Source organism: Babjeviella inositovora (genome assembly GCF_001661335.1).
Source record: "Babjeviella inositovora NRRL Y-12698 unplaced genomic scaffold BABINscaffold_1, whole genome shotgun sequence".
In the NCBI taxonomy this organism is placed as follows: domain Eukaryota; kingdom Fungi; phylum Ascomycota; class Pichiomycetes; order Serinales; genus Babjeviella; species Babjeviella inositovora.
The window spans coordinates 547,036-565,487 of record NW_017566838.1 but is presented as its reverse complement, the minus strand read 5'-3'; the positions used below and the strand labels follow the sequence as shown (position 1 = coordinate 565,487).

Below are 18,452 nucleotides of genomic sequence, written 5' to 3'. Positions count from 1 at the left end.
TACGGAAAGTGTGATACCGGATTATGCCGACATAAAATTTCCAGGTGCATATTCCTACTAAAATTCCACCCCCCCCTGACCGTAGCTAACTCCGTAACGTGCGGCATTTTACTACTCTATATTCAAATTGTTAATCATTTACCCTATGCCGGTCTGGAACTCTAATTTTGTCGATGAAAACAGAATTCAGCTACGGCTTTTATGTCAGACTCTAGTGGATACCCGTTCAATGATTTTGCAACGCATGTGGACCCCCCTTAATTACTTTGCATCATGCACGACTTCTGCTTTTCATTCGTCTCCTCTTGCTAGATGCAAAGAGCCACTACAATAAGTTGAAAAAAGAGCTAGCTAGCTCTTGCTTTCCCTTAGCCAATATAAATACGCAGAACCTCTAATCTCGGACGCATATTTTAGAAATGACTTTCCTTCCCCGGCACCATGCCCGTATTGATGCAATGTGTTCTGCACACAGTCGTACCTGTAATGGCTTAGGTGGCAACTTGATACAACATACGCAAACCAATGCAAACAAGTTTTCTAATTATAGTCTCCTAAGACGGGGTGAATAAAGAGAATGCGAAGTTGCAAATAGTTTGTGCCCCAGTTTTCGAAGCTTCTGAGATGTAAAGCATATTACTTTTCCCGTATGTACGGTGGGGAATTCCTGACGGCTTCTATTGTTCCATACACTCTGAAAGATGGGCTATGACGAGTTTACCTCGATGCTGAGAACGATACATATATAGGGGTGAGTTATAAACGATGCGGAATATTATTGGAATATGCATCAGACATAAACTAAAAAAAGAGAAACTGTATAAGAGATTTAGACCCGGGTGTTGGAAATCCACTAGTGTGGTTCTTTGTTAGCGCGTTGAAGATAAGCGTCACATGCACTTCAGCGAAAAAGAAAATATGACAGAACGCCGTGTAAGGCTAAGACCGCTACTTCCGATGCTTTTGTCTTTACAAAAACCAAGTGTCGAAGGACAGGTTTCTGAAACAGACTGATGTTCTCACCGAAGAGTGGCTTACTAAGCTTTCTGATGTGAAGAGGTATATTTATAGAGGTTGTAGCATACTTATAATATCCCTTGCCGTCAGAGTTCTTCCATAAGAGAGAGGTTGTCAGAGTCCAACAGCAAGATAAGTAGGACCAGCGGGTTGTCAACTCAGTGAGAATAGCATTAAAAAGCCTGTACGGACGGAGTTCCGCCGGAAAATGGCCACAAATTAATGCAAGCTACAAGTCATTTAAGTCAAACCAGGGACACAAAGGTGGTACATTCCCTTGATTGCCTAGCCATGCAACGACCTACCCAATTACATGTTTAGCCAATGAATTGGCTAACACGTCTATATTCCTTGTGCGGTATATTTCTCGCCGTAAGTGTGTCGCTAGAATTTCTATCCCCTCTATTTAAAGTACAGCTATGTATACTAACAGGAGTTTAACCAGATGCTCAGTCTTAATTCTAAAATTCTAAACATGATACTATTTGGAGATAGGCAAATTACTTAAAAAAGGACATTCCTGGAATCTTCATTGTTCGACTCTGAAAGTTTGACAAACTGGCATTAGAAATTTTGTTTTATATCTGAAGGGGTATAGTGTTAACAACTATTGTGCTGAAACACCAGCTATATCGCTTTACTCTGTCAGAGGGTTGTTGGAAGGGATTGATGAAAAGTACGATTGGCTACTGGGAGCAGAAATCTACGCGTACGATATTTTTCCAAAAATTAATACTATTAAGTCTGAGCAAACGCCAATGGTCAGTCCTGAGGTGCTATGGTAGGGCATAGTCGAGGATGAGTGAGCATCGTCACACCCTCCTGGTTCTTTAATGCAGCTGCATAGAATCAATTTCGATCGAATAGAACCTTATAATTATGCATTTGAACTTTACCATTACCTCTGTATGCTCAAGCCAGTTGATCTCCGCCTTACGATTTTGATCTTTACTACATGTGATTAACCTTGCTAGATTTCGAAATAAGCTACTGATAATCCTCGATACTAACCCAGGATAAAGTTAGCCAAGCGAAACTCGGCCTACTTCCAATAAATTTATCTCCTCTACTGGAGATAGATTCACTACCTGCAAGAATTCAGCCATCTCTGGTTATGTATCGATCGTCTCTATCTTTCCTTTCACTGAGGAATTCTCCCTATTGCCTTTGTTACATCAACAGTACCCGTAGTATTATCTTTGACAGAGAGTATTACGATTAAACAAGAGACGGTTGTGGGTTAGTTAGTTTCGCTCGTTTCAGTAATAGGATAAGTCTAAATTGGGCATCGGTACACAGATAAGAGTAATAGTTAATCCAGTAAATCAACAACACATGCAAGTAGCCTCTAGTCTTTCGTCTCAAAACCAAACTAGCACCTGCAGTTTATATTCAAAGGAGTATGCACATTTCCGGTACAACTAAGTTTGTGGAACAATAGGATATGGATCCAATTCCATTGACTTATTCTATAGTTCCAGCTCCCCTTGAAAGTCATAGCACGATCTCGTTATGAATACACTCATGTTCTTACGTCAGAAGCATCCTTCTGGCGGTGTTTAATACACGTGGCATCGAGGTATTAACTCTGCCTTTCATACTCACCACGACTCAGTGTGGTTAATTTCAGGACATACCTCAAAAATCAGACCTATATATAGCAATGGCTAGTATACAGCAAGCTACTTCGTCAACTCTTAACAAACTGATCTCCGAAATCCGTTCAACGCTAGCTATTTGTAGACCAAATAGCGATTACTCAAATAAACAATCAACTGTGAGACCACTAGAGATTGAATAGGCTTATTATCTCAGTGAAAAATACCAAAACGTCTAGATGTGACAGATTGCCACGAATATCTCGTAACACAGCTTAGGGATACAAAATAATCGCTGGCTAGCCCAACCGGTAGAGCTTGTGACCCTTAGTAGTACGCGAGAAAAAGATCACGGACCTGAGCTCCACGTCAGATTTGCCTTTTTGATCCTTTGTATCTGTTCATAGTACACTAACCAACTAACCGAAACCTCTGAATTTCTGGAAAAAAGGATATCTGCTATAACTAGTCTTGACACTAGAGCCCCTGTTTGGATCGTATTTAAGAGAGTTGGAATTCCAGAACGTGCAAGATCCTACAAGCCACTCGTAAACCTCTCGCATTATTCAAAAGTCCTTTGTTGCTCAATATAATACCACGAGCCTTGGGTAGTATCAATCTTGAGCCGTCATCAGCGATCTATACAAGCATCACGTGCACATGCAGCCAGATATTTCCGGCCGGGTCCCGGTGGCTGCCGCATCCAATCAGCGCGGCCTCCCGGCATGTTAATGTCTATGTTGCCCGTCGCGCGCGCACCGACCCCTGGCTCTCACCCCCTTTTCTGAGTCGTAACAACCGAAACAAAACAACCGACACCAGAGGCTCTACCGGAACCAACCATCGGACAGCTCGGAATAACATGAACTACCAGCGCCCAAACAACCAACAGGACTCTTTGGAGTCCATTCTACACGGTGCCTACGGCAACGTGCCAGGATACTTAACCAACCCTCCGCCCCCTCCGCCGGTGCCAGTCATGCCCACGAATAAAGCTTCGCCTGCGCAGGCGCGCGCGGACGCCGTGGGCCCGCTCGAGCCTCGCAAGAAGCCCGGCGTCAAAAACGGCGCCAAGAAGCGCTCGTGGGTGTGGGACTGGTTCGTTCAGGACCACGCAGACGCCAATGCTGCTGTCTGTGACCACTGCCAGAAGACCATTCTCCGCTTGGCGCTGGACAAGGGCCTGCCCAAGAAGTTGAGCGAACACCTCAAGACACACAAGATTTCGCGCGAGTCTATCAATCCTACGCGCGAGGGCCACGTACCGCAAGGCAACGACTCTGCACGTGTGCTCCATCCGAGTATGGAGGAGTCAATGCACGCGACCGCGCTCCTCGCGTACGCACCAGGCGCACCGCCTACGCGCGCGCCCGAAGCGCGCTACTACTCGCAGGAGTTTGACAACGGCGAGTACACGCAGATGAAGTTCCAGAAGAACATCATGCGGTTCTTGACTGAAAACAAACTCCCGATCGCGGTTGTCAAGTCACACTCATTCCGCCAGATCATCTACGACATGCGCCCCAACTCGATTCCTGAGTTGAACGAGTTGAACTCGTTATACTCGAGCTTGATCCAGGTGTTAAAGAACGACAAGGATGAGCCAGAATCGGAGGCGGCGGGCGGGAGCATGTTTGCTCAGGGAGAAGCGCCGGCGAACGGCGCGAGCTGGGAAATTCTTAGGTGAACAGACGAGCCGGGTGATTCGAATAGCCTCCTCTTCGTTAAGCTCAGGACTCTTGAGTTTGAACAGCGATTATAGAGCCTTGAGTTTAGTATAAGGGCTCTCGCTAGTAACGGCCAGCGTGCCTCGAAGTTCTCCACAAGTTGACAGTGCGTTCTCAGCTTTTAGAGCGGTAGATGCATAAATTCTGGCAGTTAGGAGATATTTTCTGGTCTATATCTGCCAACTTTGTATAATAGGATGAACAATTGTAAAGAAGGGTCGTGTATTACGGCGATTTGTAATGGCGGAGCGGTGGATGCAAAAGTCAGTGAACTGGCTAGGAGTCTAGTTTGTTATGTCACTTAGTTCTAAGAGTCGGGACTCTAGCCCCAGAGGGGCTTTTGCAGTCGATAATAATTGTCTAAAATATTTCTTATCACGCCAGCTGTTTCTAGTTCCCTTGGATTTAATTCACACCTGTAACTAATTTTGTTGGTTATCTGCCATTTGTACAACGGTGTGCGTATACAGACTAACGGCAACTTCAATATGACCGAGATTTCCACGCAGCATGACTAGCAACCGAATACACGGCACTTTTTGAAACATGTGGCGATGATATGAGACCGGCTTCTTGAAGAGACCATAGCGACATTCCTAGCCCAGGGCCTGGCTTGGTATAAGGTAATCAGATCGTTGACTTGAAATATGTGGCAGTCATTGAAATGAGGCAAGCCTACTTAACTCAGAGACTACTAGATGACACGGAATGGATCTAGCATCGGCTTAAACCCAAACTTCATCCCCGTTGCAAGATTAAGTCATTGATGTTCACCCTTTTTAAAGCCCATCTTACCAAGCTCCGATTACCTACCACTACTTCCTTGAGGTAGATATTCACCTCAAACGGTGGGGCCTGTGGTCTGCTGAGGGTGATTAGCTTCTCCTGGACCAAACCCGGGGATACGTACATTTCCTCAACGGAGCGAAATCCAAAGAACGCCAAGACGTCTTCTTCGTCCAAGGACAATCGCAAGTTGTCTTTCCGTCCCTCGTGGTTTTCGTCCTCAACATCTGTCACTACTAATTCGAGGGATCTCACCTTAGGATCATGGACTTCATAGCGCTGGGTGCTTTCATCGTACTCATACTGCTTGGGGCAGAAAAGTTCCACAGATCCGGGATACACCCCGAGTAACCGCACCTTCACCGGGTAGTACAACGTCAGCAGGAAGCTGTCAATGTGCTCGTTCAAGTAACGGACGGGGAAGAAATTTTCGTCAAGAGTGATGTTGGAGACAAAGGTGGTGTTATTTGAGGCCTGGGAGGGGGACTGGGGCGGCTCATACGCTGGAATTGGTGTTGCGGTGAGCGGAACTTCCTCTTCTGATGAGTTTTGGAAGTCCTGGGAGTGATTCATATCGCGAGGGATCTCTGGAATATGGCTCAGGGGCTCTTCTTTGACCGGGATGGTGGTATCTGACATTTTTGGATGGACCCTCAATGCATCCTGGGGCCAATAATTGCTTGGAATGGAGAGCACCAACTGCTGGTAGTGATCTTCAATGAATCCTTGGGGCACCGAGGCAAAAAAGCTGCTCCAGAGACGTGTCAACCCACCGTTTCGGTCCAAGGCGGCGCATCTGGGTGGCTGAATGATCTCGATGCTGGCAACATTCGCTTCTACTACTCCCATATAGGCCTTGACCTTGACTTCCATTGCAAGGAAAATACATTCCAGTGCAACCTCTGTCTTATCGCCGGAGTCGTGAAACGCGTGGCCGCGAATCTCTAGGAAGTGCGCCATGAACGTTGCAAGCTTCTCGGCAAAGAGTTCCACCTGAAGTACCAGCGTTGCTGCCACTGTCTCGTTTCCAAGGTGGATCCCCTCCGTAAACTGAGAACCAATCCCGGCGTTTAGGGTAAAATCGGTCACATAGAACTTGGATACTCGGTGGGAGAGTTTTGTCGCGAGAAGCATCGCGTAGACGCGGCGGTAATGCGGCTTTTGTGCAGACAGGATTTCTAAAACTGAGGGTAGCTGTGAGATTTGACATTCAGGGCCGGGCATTGTAAATATTCCGAATACGCAAAAATATAAGTGGAATGGACATGTAATATTGGTGCTGGAGAGGAATAAACGTGGAGTGTTGACGCGTCTGTTTCTCTTCTGTCGAGGGCACTTGTCGGTGCAGGAGGGACGGCTGAAATGTAAATTTAGAACAAGGAAGAGTGTGGTATAGGTAGAGATAAAGGCTATTTCTTTTGGACTGATGTATACGCCATTTATGAACTGGTTTGAATTATAGCTTTATCACGTTTAAAGTCTCGTTAGTAGGCCAAGAGCTAATCTATCGTGCGAAAAATCTCCCTTGTCAGCCTTTTACTGATGGCTTGCTAGTGCCGACTCCCCGCAGTCTAAGCGGCCACGATTTTTACTCTTCTTGATTATGTATATGAGGGGGCAAGTATCGAACCTTACCTAATAACGGGATAACTCAAGCCCAGAAAAAGACATAAACACACTAGGAGCTCTGGGAGGCTATAACACGACTGTATTTTTCACTTAAAACATTGTTGTATTGAGGTTTGATTAGATTGGCCGCAGCACCAGAGTCAGTGAAAAGGGCATGCACCATGGCTCTAAAAACTTAATGATAATCGGTCACAAACAAATTCATAAACTTCTTGAACTTAGACCGCGGCTTTTCCTTTAGCGCTGGCTCCTTCTTTGGTGCCGCATCCACTGGGATTGGCTCCCTCTGGTAAGACTCGAATGTTTCATCCAGGGTGTCATGGGTAGTAGCGGTTGGAGAGGCTGGGTCAGAGCCACAGCCTGCGAAAAGAAACGGTGTTTGGACCGTAGCTTTCGCTACTGAGGGCTGACACACATCGGGTGTGGCTGGCGAAGGATATGTATCGGGAACCAAAGTTTTAAGCTGTTCAGGATGGAGTGCGTCATGATTAACCAATTTGGAGGATGCAAGAGTCCCATTCTGAACTGGTGGGATGAACCGAGGCCTGGCAGGGGCTAACGAGCTGCGCAAGGAATCTTTTTGAGGAAGACTTGTAGGTTTAGATATATGGTCAAGTGGGGCTCCCTCAGGAGGGGCCGAACTTGTAGTAGGGGTAATTTCTTGATCCAACAGGGTGACCGGTGTAGCTTCAGCATTAGACCGGTCTGTGGAAACCAGAGCAGCGCGTCGTGACAAAGAAGGTTCAGATGGCACGTCAAGCTTCTCTGTGTTATTGAGCTTCTGAAGTTTGCGTTCAAGCTTCTTCTGAACTTTCAGATCACGCTCGACGCGTTCTCGTTCTTTCTTAGCTTCTTTCTCAGCCAACACCTTCTGATTTTTCGCCTCCTTCTTCAGGGCTTTTCTTTCGGCATCTTGCCTTTCCTTTTCCTTCTTTCTCTCCCGCACTTCAGCCTCCTTTAGCCCCTTCGCCAACCTTTCCTTTTCCTTCTTCTCTTTCTCTTGTTCCTTCTTTAAAGCTGCACCGTTTCGCATAGAATAGGCTGGGAAACCATTAAACTCAGTACCCAAATAGCCAGTGGCCTTAGGAACCGCGGTAGCTTCTTTTGTCGTGCTATCTGATAAAGCAGCATCTTCGGTGGTCTTCAAAGCATCCGATTCGGAGCGCTTTTTGAACGAAAACCCACCATTCAACGAGAATGTTCTACCTTTCTTCGGAACCTCAGCAGAGATTCGCAGTGGAGCAAGAGTATTCTCTGCAGTAACTTTTCTAATGCTTTCAGCCTCGATATCGCCCTCGCTGTCCCACTCCCTGACAGGCTGGCGTTCGGCAAGCATCTTGACAACAGCAGCGGAGGGCGGGGTATCCCCGTAAACACGGGTCATTGCCACCTTTAACGCGGCAGCATACATTTCCTCGTCAGTGAGGGCCTTCGGCAGTGATTGAAGCTGGGATGGTTTATCAGAGATCGGCTTCCCCAAGGAAGTCATCGGAGAGAAACTTGCCTTCTTAATAGACGAGCTAAGCGAGTTCGTGCGTGGTAGAATCTCGCTTCCGAAGGGAGCCATCGGAAAAAAAATTGTTTTCTCACGGGAGGAACCGAGAGAGTTCATGCGCGGTTGAATCCCGTCAGAATGAGCTTTCTTTACTGTTTTTTTGAGCTCTTCTTTGTCTTGCTTTTTAGAAAGGGCAGTTGCCTCGTCACCGGAAGGCGGTGTCGATTCAGATCTTTTGTACGTCAGACTCTCTACCGAACTGCTGCCATCTATAGAGCCGGTACGAAGAACAGCTTCGGGAACCTGCAAAGTAGGTTGATACTTGGCTGGTTCCTCCAAGGCATCGGCAAATTCAGAACTCATAGACGACAGGCGGCTAGAGCATGGCACGTCTCTGTCCCGGAGAGCACCAGGGAAAGAATTCTCGAGCAACGGAGAGGCTGGCAGAGAGAAGTTGGCCGCTGTCATTTCAGTCTGAGCCTTAACATTTGGAACAGAATCGTTAGGTTCTGTCAAAGTCGAGTCAGTATCATTGGAACGAGATTTGGGATTTGGCTCACCCAAGGAGGCATATGGAGCCACTTTATTTCCATCTACTTTGTCCAGAACAGTTTGCGGAACAGGCGACGTAGCAACCTCCTTGGCCTTAAAGACCCCATTAGGGACGATATTTGGGCTCTCTTCTAAGACAGGCTCCGGTTTCTTCAAGATGGATTTAACCGGGATCAAGCTTTTATGCGACGGAACATGGTGCCCACCAGCGATGATTAAACCGTTGGTATTTTCCGGGGTACGACGAATCCTTGGGACAACCACTTCCTCTTCTGAAACTTCAGACAAGTCGGCCAACGGTCGCGGAGGCAGGTTGAGAAGTGGCAGAAGCTGTTGGAATGCCCGGACTGGCAGCAACTGAGGGGTGTGGGTGTCATACTCGTAGTCGTCCTGAGCATAGCCCTCGGGAACGTACGTATCTTGGTCATAACTCCCATCAAAATCCTCTCCGAAATTGTATTCATCAAACACTTCTTCCTCCTCTTCAATGTGCTCGAACGTGGTTGTTTCGGTTTTAAGCACACTGACAGAACCGTTAGGAAGCTGCTGCATCGTCTTCTTTGTGATAGAGGTGGTTCTTCCTTGCCCATCGGTAGTTTTGGTGGTCTTGACAATGTACTTACCACCGGCAGACCCGTTCGAGTTGAGAGACGAGAGCGAATTAGCACGAACGGCTCCAAGGCGATTACGTCCTGTTATCGAATTGGTGAGCGATGAATTACGTAGAGGTGTGACATTAGTGAGAGAGGGCTTGCGAAGAGTACTAGCGTTATTGATAAGGGAAGAGCTTTTGTTACCTCTGGGACTTGAGTCGGAAAGTATGGAGGAAGTTCGAGGGACGCCGTTGATCGGAGCATTGTGGGCGGGGTTGGGACCTCTTAGACCAGTATGGGAGTTGGAAAGCGACATGGTTCGCAAGCCCATCATAGAGTTAGAACGTCCGCTGGGGCTGCCTCGATCGGTCACCCGCTGACTGTACGGAGACGAGGTCATCGACATGGTTCGCAGTTGTGGCTCGATAGGTTTGTAGATGTACTGAACTTTGGTCGGAGGATGGGCCATAATCGCAGCTGCCGCGGCTTGAGACGACACATTGAGCGAGTTGGTGCGCGTATCGTTGATGGAGGGCGACAAGGCTCGTCTGTAGTGGTCCGAAACAGCATCGTTGGAGTCGTGGAGACCGGCACCGCCCTGTGAGTACTTTTGAAAGCCGTAACCTGACTGTCTGGACTTTTTCTAAAGACTATGTTAGTGTTTGGAGGAGGCTGTGTCAAATGATTTCAAATGGCAAGTTCCAGCTTTGTCGCTTGCATCAATACATACAGATGAAAAGAGGCCCATCAGTGAAATAAAGGATATGTGGAATTTAGAGGTGGATTGCTAGGCAGTGAACTTTTTCTAGTTTTACTGAGCCGTGATGGTGTTGTGATGGTGTCGAGTGCGTGGATCAGAGGAATCTCGGATCTGTTAGTAGACGATCAAACTAGCAATGGAGTGGAGTTCTCTGGGGGACTATTCTATTCTAATTCTCTGGGGCAACTGATTTCTGAAGCGAGGAACGGATATACTGGACCTGAAGACAGAGATCAAACGGCTAGTTTAGGTCAGAGAAATGGTTCTGTGAATTGCTAACAGGACAAACAAACAGGTAGGCAGACAGGTGGATAACAGGCAATGGAACAAGTAGTATATCAATCAGAGTGGTGTCACAAGAAGATAAAAACAACCTGATGATTACAAGAGCTAGATAACATCAAAACAGACTTATTTTTGGTAAGCATTGGGCTGTAAACCTAAATTGCTTTATCCTGCACAGAAACAGACAAGCAACCTGAAGTGGAACACATCCTCTACAGGAAAACGGAAGTTTGGCTGTGAAATTTCACCTGGGAGTGTGTACGGCTGTGTTGTTGCGTCGCTATGAACAATCTTCTGGGTATTTACCGGGGGACTTGTAACAATAACTATTGGCATGGAAGGTATTCAAGTTGATGATCGAGGGGGTGAAGGAATATTTTTTATAAAAGGCAATTTAGACTTACAGGACGTCGAGAATGCACCAGCAAGGCTGTGTACATGATGCGTACGAATTAAATCGGTGGCCTGGAGTTCAGGTTGCTGATCTGACAAGGCAAGCCGAGAGCGGGATTTACACATGCTACGCGAAATAATAAGGTATAATGTTTCCTCACCTTACGAAGCTTAAGAGCGAGCTTAGATAGCCTAAAACCTATTTGTCCGCATATCGCCCCTCAGCCACTGGTACGAGTATAAATAGTAATTGAATTAGTAAATTTATAAATACGACCAGGCCTGGCATTGCCTTTGTATTAGAAATACCTATGACTAGATGAAACGTAAATTAGTTCAGAAATTGAACAATTGGAAACTAAACGCTCCAAGGGCCAGTATTAACCTCAACACAATTGGAAATTTCAATCCTTCAATACCAGCAGCAAGAAACAACCGGAGCCTGTTTAGGAGGTATTAGTTTCTAAAGTGTTCCATATATTTCATATACCCATTACAAACTCTCCCGTGATTTGTTGCAGAAAGAGTAATTACAAGTCCTCAGTTCTCCGATTAGGATGCACCTACACATATCTAAAGGGAACAAATGCCCCGCACGTATATAACAACCTACCCTCCCATTCCAATTCTTTACCTTCACTTAGACTAGCAATCAATGAAATAGTATTTGTATACATTACTAAATATTGTGACATTGATTTTGGCCTACCGTGATTGCCAGTTAGACCATATGGCACGACGGTTGGACTAAAAATAGGTGCACGCACTCGAGGTCGCAAATGTTAAGACCGCCAGGCTTGCGCCGGGCTTCCCCGGACTATTCCTTCCGATGTCGCACGCGCACCACTCCGCTCGACCTTAACTCGGTCTCTCGCTCCCAAGCCCCTACCATTCGCCCGAAGACTATTACAATACCCAGCAGCTATTTATGCAATACTTTCATGAGCTTCTTGGTGTTTTCAATCTCCAGTAAGTCGATACCGCTGCATGAAGGTATAGTAGCTAGCTCTACATTCGGCTCATCCTAAAGTCAGAAAAAAAGGGGTGTTTATTCGCTGTAATCCTGATGTTGAAATTCGTATATAAACCATCGTTCTTATTTCCCATATTCCACCCCCATAAACATTGTATGACCGACACAGCTTAGCGAAATGTTGGGGCACGCTAGCTTACCTAAGCTGCCCCTCGCCTTACCCGGACTGCCCCCGGTGCCGATGTTGCCCGAAAAACTCGCGCCTTCTCCAGGATTGGAGGTTGAAAATTTCGCCTACATTTAAAGCGAGCTTTTCTCTTGCATTGCTTAGCTTCTCATCACACACACATCAAAATGGCCGTTGAAGAATTGAAGAAGACCGTCTCCAAGTTGCAAGAAAGAATTACCGCTTTGGAAAAGCAGGCTGGCATCATCCCGCAGGTGCCAAAGTCCATCAGAATGGTTTTGATTGGCCCACCAGGCGCCGGTAAGGGGACCCAGGCGCCTAACTTGAAGGAAAAGTTCTGCGCCTGCCACTTGGCCACCGGTGACATGTTGAGAGCCCAGGTTACTGCCCAAACTGCGCTCGGGATCGAAGCCAAAAAGATCATGGACCGGGGTGGCCTCGTGTCCGACGAGATCATGGTCAACATGATTAAGTCTGAATTAGAAAGCAATAAGGAGTGTCAGACTGGCTTTATTTTGGACGGTTTCCCAAGAACCATTCCACAGGCTGAAAAGTTGGATGGTATGTTGAAGGAGCGCAAGACTCCGTTGGAAAACGCCATCGAGTTGAAGATTGACGACGAATTGTTGGTCGCCAGAATCACCGGCAGATTGGTCCACCCAGCATCCGGCAGATCCTACCACAAGTTGTTCAACCCACCAAAGACCGACATGATCGACGACGTCTCCGGTGAGCCATTGATCCAGAGATCCGACGACAACGCCGAGGCTTTGACCAAGAGATTGGTCACCTACCACAAGCAGACCGAGCCGATTGTCGAATACTACAGAAAGAATGGTATTTGGTCCGGCGTTGACGCCTCCCAGGCCCCAAATAACGTCTGGACTTCTATTTTGAAGTGCTTGGGGCAGTAAATCGGTCCTTTGGCCCGCTCCGTGTAAATACGAACTAAATGTCAATGACACTGAACCTGCACAGGTATGTAATACGAGGGGCCATTTGTGAAAGAATGTAAAAAGGGCAATAATTGTTCAATTGGTGGGATGTGGCAAGGTAGTCTCCAATATGACACGCATGTGGGTTTGATCAAATGATCTGCGTAGTTACAGGTTAAGTGCTCTCGGTTAAAACTTGATCATATTTACGACATAGAAGGCTCCTTAATATACAGAAAAGGTAGCAGTACCGATAAATAAGAGATGTCGAACTACTGAAATAAATTAATTATACAATACTCATTTACTCTTGTCATGTTTGACCAGAAATTTGATCATCATGACTCACTTCATATATTAATGTATAGATACCCGAAAAAAACAAGCAGTAACATGATTCCTATCTCACTTTCATTTTAGTTTGTGAGAGGACGGCCTATACTTTGAAACCTCTACCAGCAAATACACTCAACTTTTATCCCCCTACTCTTGCACCGTTATAAATGAAAATTAAATGCTTCTTTGGCTACTAAATTCATAGTATACACTTCAGGAATCATGACCGACCAGCACAGTTCAACTTATTTCCTCAATTTTCCAACCTCTCCCGCTTGACCTTCTCGTTCAACACCCCTTCGGCAGGTCTTTTACCGCTCTCCATGCCTATCAGGGTCTGGTTTCGTAACGTCTCCTCGTAGCACGAATAGTGGAACGTCCGCAACTGCCCTGCTTGCTTCACCTGGACAGCATTTGGCCAGATCCACTCACCAATATCGTCGTTATATACACCCGTGATTGCTTCTTTGCAAATATAGCAAGATGTAGTATTGGTGTCTGCACTGGAACCAATCACCACATAGGTTTGTTTCGGAAGCGCTACTTCTGGAGTAGCCTGAGTGGGAAGTGGCTCCATAATCCCGCTGTTTGCCCTATTGGAACTCACGGAAAACTCCAAGATCTCCTCACGGTCGCGGAACGCAACCCATTCCAAGTCGTCCAAAAACCAAACTCTGTTTTGGATGATCTTGCCGTTGTTCTCAAGCACCTTCTTGGACACTCGGAAGTGCCAGTCCAAGTGGGCCTCGTAGTAACTCATCTCCACGTTGCTAGCGGTGCTAAAGCGCTTCCCGCACGTCCCGCACTTCTTTGAGCGATTTCCGTACAACAAGTTCTGGAAGTACGGACTTGGCTCGTTGATGAACGCTGCTGGATTTGCCGTGTCGATCGCTTGGGTGAGTTCTGCCTCGTTTGTACAGAGTGGTGTTGTATTAGAGGAAAGAGACGGGAGCTTGATCCCAGCCAACCCAGCCAACGGGTTTCCGTTGCCTTCGGACTTTGGCGCTAGAAGCGACTGGAGAACAGATAGTGGTGGAACAGGGGCGGATTTGGGCGGGTTTACAAGCCCGGATTGGAAGAGCTTTGCCAAAACATCCTTTGTGCGGTCTGAGCTGGGACCGGGAGGCTTCACCAACCCAGAGAGCATGGCCATCATTCCGGGATTCATGCTTGATGGGTTTTCCAGAGGAACTGACATAGGGTTTGTGTTGGTGGCGTTTGGGATATTGCTAGGAATATTGGCTGGAACCTTAAGATTAGGGTTTGTAATGCTCGAAGCTTGTGGTTGCAGCTTCTGGAAGTGCTCGTACATTGCTTTGAGCATCTCTGGGGTCATCACGGCGTTGGCTGGGAGTTGGCCACCCGGGAGCTGATTGCCTATTGGGGGATTTACCTGGGAATTACTAATTGGTAGCTGATTTCCACTAGGGGCCTGGAATCGAGTTCCTGGTGCCGGAGCGCTAAACTGTCCTGGATTATTTGAGCCATTCACTGGATTCCCTGGATATCCCCCATTGGTATGCCATTGAGGTTGCTGTCCAGGGGCCGGTGTCTCTATCTCCTTTTTGAACCCCCCAAGCTTATCCTTGATCTGCGCAAGAGTCTTTACCGGGAGCTTCGTCGAAGCCAACAACTTCTTGATATCGTTCAAACCCTCGAGCTGCGTACGGAGCTTGTCCATCATGTGCGGCAGAACGGCCATCTTCTTTGTCACAAGCGGAATGAGCTGCTCGATTTCCGCTATGAGCGATTCCTTTGACAACTCCGTCGTGCTGCGCGTCGCACGGAGGAGAAATTCCTCGATGCGATCGAGCTGGTCCTGTGGAAACAACGGCGAACCAGTGGCAGTTTTGGTGTCACGCCAGGTTGTGAACAAGTTGATGAGCTTTTGTCTGACCTGGTCACTCACAAGCGTGTAGTTGCGCGTGAAGAGGTCATAAATAGATGTTCCGAAGAGGATGTTGTACGGGTTACCCACGTTTTTGCAGATGCTATCGAGTAGGTAGAAGGCAAAGAGCTTCTGTGTGGGTGGGCACTGATCAGTTAGTATTTAGCTTTATGAGCTTCTAGGGTATACGCACTTTATTGATGCGGAATTGCACCGCCAGGGCGATTTCGGAGGCCAGCGAAACGGATTCACCCGCTATCACGCTGAGCGTCTTGATCAACGGCGCAGAATTGAAGGTTAGCTCCTCGAGCGATTGCGTGTAGTCTGTGATGAGCAGATCCTCGGGCATCTTAGGTTACTACAGAAAGGAAGGGGAAGGGAAGAAGGAAGAGAAATGTGAGATCTGTTTTATCTCTGGTCATGTAACAATTTTCGATGCCCAGAGTGTGCAGGACTGGTAGGTGCACGTAAATATAAAGAACCAGCAGGCTTGCTAACAGAAGGCGAAATTATCTCTGAACGACTCGCCAACAAAAATGCGAAAGCTATTGGCATAGATCAGAAAAATAGATAAAAAAAGCGATAAAAAGCGTTCAAATTTATAAAAAAAAAGATAATTCTCTGGTATTTTTTTACTGACAATAGAACGCCCCAATGATATATGTTGCATGGCCCTCAGTTGCACGCCTCATTACCGATATCGGATTAATTTATAGCCGGGGCTTGTTGTAGGCGTTCTTAGAGTGTATTGTATTAATTCTTCAGAGGTCAATAAAGTTGATATAAAGCCCAAGAAATCAAGGAGCAGTCTCAGTCCCTGGCCATAAAGCAATATCAGTTAGAAATCACTATAGCTATCCACCCATTCAACTATTTAAAAGGTTTAAATTACCCGCTTAGTAAGCTTCGCCCTACAACCTCATCTCCTTCAACAAACTCCCCTCCACATATAACTCCCTCAACTCCGGCTCAAAGTGTGTCCGACACTGCTGGCGCTTAATCTTCAAGGAGGGGGTCACCAAGTTGTTCTCCACGCTCATCGGCTCCAACTTGCACTGAATGTTGTGCAACTTTTCAAAGCCCTGGAGACCAAATCCGGTAACAAGAGCGTTCATCTCCATAAGGAATCGCCGTTTGTATTTTGGTTTCTTCAAAAGCCCCATCAACCCCTCCACCGACTGGACAATCCCAAAATTTTTCTCAAAAAAGGGGACAAGTCCAACGGGATCTACGCCCACGATGCCGATCAAATACGTCTCAAGTGAGTCACCATGCACGAATAACTGCGCTACAAGTCCCGAACACGAGCTCATGTACAGGTTTTCGATCCGCTCGGGTGTGATGTATTCGCCCTGCGCGAGCTTGAAGAAATTCTTGAGCCGGTCTATTATGTGAATGCGGCCACCGCGCCCGATGCGTGCAATGTCGCCCGTGTGGAACCAGCCATCACGCAGTAACGCCTTTTCAGTTTCACCGGGGTTTTTGTAATACCCCACAAAAATCTGTGGCCCACGAAGAAGTAGCTCGCCTCGCGCCCCGCCCTTGTCGGTGGAGGTATATCCCATTTCTGGCACGTCCTTGAGGCGCGCCTCACATGTGATGCCTACCGGACCGGTCGACAGATAGTCGCCCTCAAAAGGGAAGCTACGGCAGATACCTGCAGCCAGCTCGGTCAAGCCATACGCGTTAGTGTAGCCGATGTCGAGTGCTGCGCGGAGGAAGCGAATCGTTTCGGGCGCGACGGGTGCGCTACCCGACTGCATGAAGCGGCATTCGTCGAGCCCGAAGCGTGCGCGGAGCCCGTAAACGTGACGGAAGGCCTGGGTGGAAAGGTAGTCAATCCCCGAAAACCGCCCGTGCTCGTTCTGTGCCATTTTTCGCGCAATCACGAGCCGCGACGCTGCGCGTGTCACAGCTGACTCGCTATCCACGGTTAGGGCCTTGATATCCGCCTCAATCCGGTTCACTACGCGCGGCACTGACGCCAACGAGCACGGCTTTAACACCCGAAGGTCGTCCACAAGCGTCTTCGGAGATGAGCTCTGCGGAAACCCCAGCGCAATGCCTGAGAGATAGTTCACAATGATCAAGCACCGCTGGTAGATGTGCGCGAGCGGAAGGGAACAAAGCGCTGTGCCACGGCCTTTTGGAGTCGCCGCAACTGTTAACAGAAAGAGCACGTGCGCCATCGCCTGGCGGTGCTCGAGCATCACGCCCTTAGGACTGCCAGTGGTGCCCGAGGTGAATGAAATGGTGTATAGCGTGTTGGGGGTTGGGGGGACAAAGGGATGAGGGTTGGCTTCGCCGATAGCTTCGAGATCCGCGAGGTCAAGAACAGTTACGCCGAGCGAGTGCGCGCGCGTCACAATCGCGTCGCGCACGAGTGGCACCAAACCCGTCTGCAGCACGAGCACCGTGAGTCGCGGACACCCGCGCGCCTTGAGGTCGAGCAAGTAGTCAAGCTTATCAGCCGAGCATACCACTATCGGCGAATCAGTGAGCTCTAAAATGTATTGTGACGTGTCTGGGCCAAGAGTTGGGTATAATGCAGTGTTGCAGAGTGAGTAGGACTGGCACGCAAGGTCTGTGAGTGCCCACTCGGTGTTGTTTACGGAAAAAAGCGTGACGATGAACGGGGTGGTGGTTGGCTGGAACGGGCAGTTATGTACCATGTAGAGGAGGCCCGCGCCAATGCGGTTCTTGCGTTGGTAAACTTCTTCATAGGTTTCCCACGTGTAGAAGTCGTCGAGGCGCGCGCCAGTGCGGAGGCGTGCGCCGAGGCATGGCTGCGTCGCGTAGGTCGCGCGCGCGTACTCGAATGCATCATGCAAGGTCGTGAGCGCGGGGTGGAGCGTTGCGTAGAGACCGTCGCGCGCACAGCGGTTGCGGTATACCGGCGAGTACCCAGGCTCGGCAGAGTCGGGAAGTGCAACTGCCGTGTCCACCAGCGAGGTCGGCGGTGGCATTGCGTGGATGAGCGCCTTTACCTGGGTGTAGTCATGAGGGTACACAGACGTTGTCGCGGTAACGATCATGGTATTAAATTGTATGGTATTTGTGGGGTATTCAATAATGGAACTGATTTGGAGTGGAGATCGGACTTATATATGTCACCGTAGTCACTGAGAGCTCAGTCGCGTGTCAACAATCGGCTATGCGCCGCAAACTTCCGCACAGGGAAATGCGGGGAAACCTGCCCCAGTCCGCCCATGGCAGGAGTACAGTATTATCGGAATTGCACTAATGTATCATTCTATGTAGTACAATCGGATAGCAGAAGTTAATCCATGATATAAAA

At 47.9% G+C, this 18,452-nt stretch overlaps 7 protein-coding genes across 7 annotated transcripts; 2 read left to right on the top strand and 5 right to left on the bottom strand.

Moving 5' to 3' along the window:
• Positions 1-3,477: 3,477 nt before the first annotated feature.
• Positions 3,478-4,302, top strand: BABINDRAFT_164198 (uncharacterized protein; the record flags this gene model as incomplete). The annotated part of the gene is made up of 1 exon (XM_019130232.1): positions 3,478-4,302. The coding sequence occupies one exon, from the start codon at positions 3,478-3,480 to the stop codon at positions 4,300-4,302; it is 825 nt and encodes a 274-aa protein (XP_018987725.1).
• A 778-nt stretch (positions 4,303-5,080) lies between these two features.
• Positions 5,081-6,262, bottom strand: BABINDRAFT_5373 (uncharacterized protein; the record flags this gene model as incomplete). The annotated part of the gene is made up of 1 exon (XM_019132200.1): positions 5,081-6,262. The coding sequence occupies one exon, from the start codon at positions 6,260-6,262 to the stop codon at positions 5,081-5,083; it is 1,182 nt and encodes a 393-aa protein (XP_018987724.1).
• A 380-nt stretch (positions 6,263-6,642) lies between these two features.
• BABINDRAFT_71441 (uncharacterized protein) lies at positions 6,643-10,049 on the bottom strand. Its single transcript, XM_019132570.1, has 2 exons — positions 8,382-10,049; positions 6,643-7,526 (listed from the first exon to the last, which is right to left on the bottom strand). Exons 1-2 carry the CDS (start codon positions 9,864-9,866, stop codon positions 6,933-6,935), a joined length of 2,079 nt encoding a protein of 692 aa, XP_018987723.1. The 5' UTR covers positions 9,867-10,049; the 3' UTR covers positions 6,643-6,932.
• Positions 10,050-10,704: 655 nt separating this feature from the next.
• On the bottom strand, positions 10,705-11,134 carry BABINDRAFT_158998 (uncharacterized protein). Its single transcript, XM_019127404.1, has one exon. It carries the CDS (start codon positions 10,959-10,961, stop codon positions 10,788-10,790), a length of 174 nt encoding a protein of 57 aa, XP_018987722.1. The 5' UTR covers positions 10,962-11,134; the 3' UTR covers positions 10,705-10,787.
• Positions 11,135-12,145: 1,011 nt separating this feature from the next.
• Positions 12,146-13,216, top strand: ADK1 (adenylate kinase). Its single transcript, XM_019127403.1, has one exon. The coding sequence runs from the start codon at positions 12,163-12,165 to the stop codon at positions 12,907-12,909; it is 747 nt and encodes a 248-aa protein (XP_018987721.1). The 5' UTR covers positions 12,146-12,162; the 3' UTR covers positions 12,910-13,216.
• Positions 13,217-13,519: 303 nt separating this feature from the next.
• BABINDRAFT_5370 (uncharacterized protein) lies at positions 13,520-15,503 on the bottom strand (the record flags this gene model as incomplete). The annotated part of the gene is made up of 2 exons (XM_019132199.1): positions 13,520-15,301; positions 15,348-15,503. 2 exons carry the CDS (start codon positions 15,501-15,503, stop codon positions 13,520-13,522), a joined length of 1,938 nt encoding a protein of 645 aa, XP_018987720.1.
• A 298-nt stretch (positions 15,504-15,801) lies between these two features.
• Positions 15,802-18,234, bottom strand: BABINDRAFT_158996 (uncharacterized protein). The gene has a single exon (XM_019127402.1). The coding sequence runs from the start codon at positions 18,187-18,189 to the stop codon at positions 16,066-16,068; it is 2,124 nt and encodes a 707-aa protein (XP_018987719.1). The 5' UTR covers positions 18,190-18,234; the 3' UTR covers positions 15,802-16,065.
• Positions 18,235-18,452: the final 218 nt, after the last annotated feature.

What these genes read in the sequence shown, in the direction of transcription:
- BABINDRAFT_71441 (XM_019132570.1), bottom strand. Translation starts at nt 9,866, where the DNA reads ATGGCCCATCCTCCGACCAAAGTTCAGTACATCTACAAACCTATCGAG. An exon ending in AGAAAGCTCATTCTGACGGG is followed by an intron (nt 7,527 to 8,381) that starts ATTCAACCGCGC and finishes AAGCTCAATAAC; the next exon opens with ACAGAGAAGCTTGACGTGCC.
- BABINDRAFT_158998 (XM_019127404.1), bottom strand. Translation starts at nt 10,961, where the DNA reads ATGTGTAAATCCCGCTCTCGGCTTGCCTTGTCAGATCAGCAACCTGAA.
- ADK1 (XM_019127403.1), top strand. Translation starts at nt 12,163, where the DNA reads ATGGCCGTTGAAGAATTGAAGAAGACCGTCTCCAAGTTGCAAGAAAGA.
- BABINDRAFT_158996 (XM_019127402.1), bottom strand. Translation starts at nt 18,189, where the DNA reads ATGATCGTTACCGCGACAACGTCTGTGTACCCTCATGACTACACCCAG.